General features: G+C 38.6%; 1 protein-coding gene across 1 annotated transcript; it reads left to right on the forward strand.

Moving 5' to 3' along the window:
- The first annotated feature begins 682 nt into the window (after positions 1-682).
- LOC134326322 (uncharacterized) lies at positions 683-3,120 on the forward strand. The gene is made up of 8 exons (XM_063008468.1): positions 683-784; positions 901-1,018; positions 1,096-1,187; positions 1,297-1,411; positions 1,524-1,628; positions 1,764-1,931; positions 2,236-2,415; positions 2,586-3,120. The coding sequence occupies exons 1-8, from the start codon at positions 731-733 to the stop codon at positions 2,804-2,806; spliced, it is 1,053 nt and encodes a 350-aa protein (XP_062864538.1). The 5' UTR covers positions 683-730; the 3' UTR covers positions 2,807-3,120.
- The last annotated feature ends 605 nt before the right edge of the window (positions 3,121-3,725 follow it).

Raw genomic sequence — 3,725 nt, forward strand, 5'->3', positions numbered from 1 at the left:
TTAAATATCTGCAGAAATGTGAGGGGTGTACTCACTTTTGTGATACACTGTATATATATATATATATATATATATATATGTATATATAGTGCATATATATTTAATAGTGCATTTGTATGGATATATTAAAAACTATTGTTAACTATTTTTATTTATTTATTTTTTCTTCTAAGAACTGAAGAGCAGGCCCTTTTTGAAGGTGTCTTCATTTCGAAAGATCAGGATGTGGCTAGTTTTGTGGACTACATTCACCAAAAGACTAAACATGTAAAATTTCGAAAGTAGTTTTCATTTGAATCTTCAAATCAAGAGACTTATAATTGTTTAGTCAAAGAAGTTATGTCAATTCTTTATAAAGATGTTTGTAAATTTAAGTAAAAGATCTGTTGTCTTTAACTTTGGGCAATCTCACTAACTGAAATGTTCAATACTGTAGGTATCTGGAAAAGGTGTTTGTGGAGGGGAATGGACAGCGGCCAGAGAGATTGCTCACAAATCCAGCAGCAAGGTGGATGAGGAGGGGCTGGAGCTTGCAGTTTGCAGACACGGGGTGCTCCTGTCTGCCCTTAACATGTACAGGGGAGAAATTTTTGCTTATCCACTGTTCATGCAGAAACGGCTGGCAAGTCGTGGAAACATAACTTTTTTCTGCACTGACGTTACCTGCAAATATTGGCCTTACCTTCAAAGAGTCTGTAAAGATTGTCCAGAACTCCAACATCTTCTGAACATGAGACCCTTTTTATCTGTTTTTCACGCCAAAGCCCATGACTTAAAATGTGAGGTAAGGGCACATTATTCTGTGATAGAAGATAAATGGCCTACAAAACCTTTCCATACCTTTGTACTGATCTTTACCAACATCAGTAATTTTGGAGAGTTTTCCGTTATTTAATCTAGGTTAAATGGAGTGGGGCTTACCAGGAAAATGCTGGCTCTACACTAGGTGAGGAGGTAGAACAGTGCAATGCCTTCCTTTCCAGGATTGCTGTGACTACGAAACACATGTCAAAAGCAGGTACGATAACAGCATGGACACTACCAGAAAGATCTTCCACAGTACTAGATGATGATCATGTCCCACTGTGATTGAAGGACGTGCAGACATGTTGACACTCTTGTCATTGAAATGGAACAAGCAGAAATTTCAAAATATGGCCTCTTCACTAACCCAGAGATATCAGAAGGTAAAGACATTTAGTAATGTTTGTGCAGATGTTTATTGGTTTGTGTTCGAAGCATATCTAGCTGAGGCTGTTGGTTTGGTTAAATACTACTACATCATTGTTGTTGCAGACTTGTAAAGCTCTCCAAAGTCAACTAGAGAATCTGGACTCCCTGAAAGCCCAGTTGGCAGTTGCAGAGAGCCAGCTAGAAGACTGGGTTAATGATGTTAAGGAGTGGGCTGAAGGTGAGATAATGACTGCTACCAAATTATTATAACCAAACATTAATATTTATTTATTTACATATTATACTGTATTTGTCAATACAAATTAATAGGGTCTGATAATTCTTTGCAGCAACAACTGCCAATCAAGATGCCACACCCCAGGCTCTGTGCAGCAAAATTGAAGCCCTGGTAACAAGCATAAAGACACGCTCACAACGTCTTTACAAACAAACAGGTATGGTTCAATTTAAAATGACACATTTATGCAAACCATTTGGAGTTAAAATATAACAGTGATATACTGCATTTTTAATTGGAAAGAATTGCTCTTTAAAAAAAAAATGTTGCACGAACACTGCATATTTTTCAGACAGCAACAAGGGTCGGCATAGAATACGGCGAAAAATCAGGGAGGAGAAGAGGACATTGGCTGCTCTGGTGGAACAGTACAACAGAATTGCTCCATCTAACCGAACTTTGTGCATGGATGCCATTATCTACCAAGAAACACCATGGCCTTGGCAACTACCATGCAATGGTATGACCGCATATGGCATGGGTGTACAAACAGCTAACTCAGTTTTATACTTGCAGCCACTCGGATCTACTTTATAGAACTTGTTCATAAATAATAATATGCAATGTCTGTAATAACTTAGGTCTTAAACAATTCAGTAGTTAGTATAAGGGGTGTGCTCCTTATTCTTTGAAATGAAAACCTGCAGCCACATTGGCACTTTGTGGATGAGATTGGTGACCAGTGCGCTAACCCACTTAGAAGCTAGGGATTTTTTTTAAAAAGTGTCAGTGAGTTTATTTGCACCTGTATTCATGCATTTTAGATTCTGTCGATTTAAGGACAAAGAAAATGGTGTTTGACAACATCATGGCTGTGAGAAGACTGAAAGAAGAGAAGCAGATATTGGTGAGGGAAATGGATCAACATTGGAAGTTTCTGACAGCTCGTGCAGACACCCTGAAGGAGCTAACATTCCTCCTGGTTTCTGATCAGCCAATGAAGAGTAAGACAGTGTATTTTAATATTATACTGCATTCATTTACACAGCATGAACATACATTCTGTTCATAAAGTTAACTACTACAACTGCTATTTTAATGCTGAGTAAATTAAATTGAATTCAAATGTATTGTTTGTGCTACACAGTGTGATGTATGTTTTGTTGCTATTAAGATTCCCAGTGGAGTCTGACAGAGGAAGGTTCCAAAGGACTTCTGTGTGTCATCCGGAGAAGGCTGTGGGAAACTAAAACTGTTCAAAAGCATGTAAGAGACTCATATCTGCACATTTTTTCTGGATCAAATGATGGCAGCAACTTCCTGCTGCAGACCTCCTGCGATGAGTATTATGACAGTAGTTCTCAAAGCTCAGATGATAACACTTGCATTCTGTAATTGTTCCATAGAGCTCAGCTTCAGATACTAATACCTTGGATATGGCCCTCTTGTACATGTTACTTTAACATGTTAATAGCACTGAACATACTAGCACAACATATTAATATCACTACAACATACAAGCACAAAACAGACCCTTACTACCACATATTATTATCACGTGTACTAGCAAAAGACAGACACTTTTTGCCACATATTATATCACTACAATATACGAGCATAACACTGACCCATGCAACCAGAGTACTAGCACAAATCGAGGTGTGGGCGGCACGGTGGCTAAGTTGGTAGCACTATCGTCTCACAGCAAGAAGATCCCCAGGTGGGGCAGTCTGGGTCCTTTCTGTGTGGAGTTGGCCCGTTCTCCCCGTGTCTGCGTGGGTTTACTCCAGGCGCTCCAGTTTCCTCCCACAGTCCAAAAACATGCAAGTGAATTGGAGATACAAAATCGTCCATGACTGTGTTTGATATAAACTTGTGAACTGATGAACCTTGTCTGAAGATAAACCACCGTTCCTGTCATGAACGTAACCGAAAGTGTAACACATGACATTAAAATCCTAATAAACAACAAACAAATCGAGGTGTTGTGTTTTCTGATGACCACATCTAACTTTACTGCAATATAAAGGAATAAAATCAGTAGTACCCATAATGTAATTTGTTTGTATAGTCATTTGATATGTAATGTTAAACTATTCAAATATTAATAAACTACTTTTTTTCATAAACTGTGTCTGCAGTTGTGCCTCCAAGCTTTCGAATAAATACAAATATACATTTACATTTTCAGCATTTAGCAGACGCTTTTATCCAAAGCGACTTACACAGTGAGCTGAACACAATGAGCAATTGAGGGTTAAGGGCCTTGCTCAGGGACCCAACAGTGGCAACTTGGTGGTGGCGAGGTTTGAAC

The sequence above is a fragment of the Trichomycterus rosablanca genome, chromosome 14 (genome assembly GCF_030014385.1).
Source record: "Trichomycterus rosablanca isolate fTriRos1 chromosome 14, fTriRos1.hap1, whole genome shotgun sequence".
Taxonomy (NCBI): domain Eukaryota; kingdom Metazoa; phylum Chordata; class Actinopteri; order Siluriformes; family Trichomycteridae; genus Trichomycterus; species Trichomycterus rosablanca.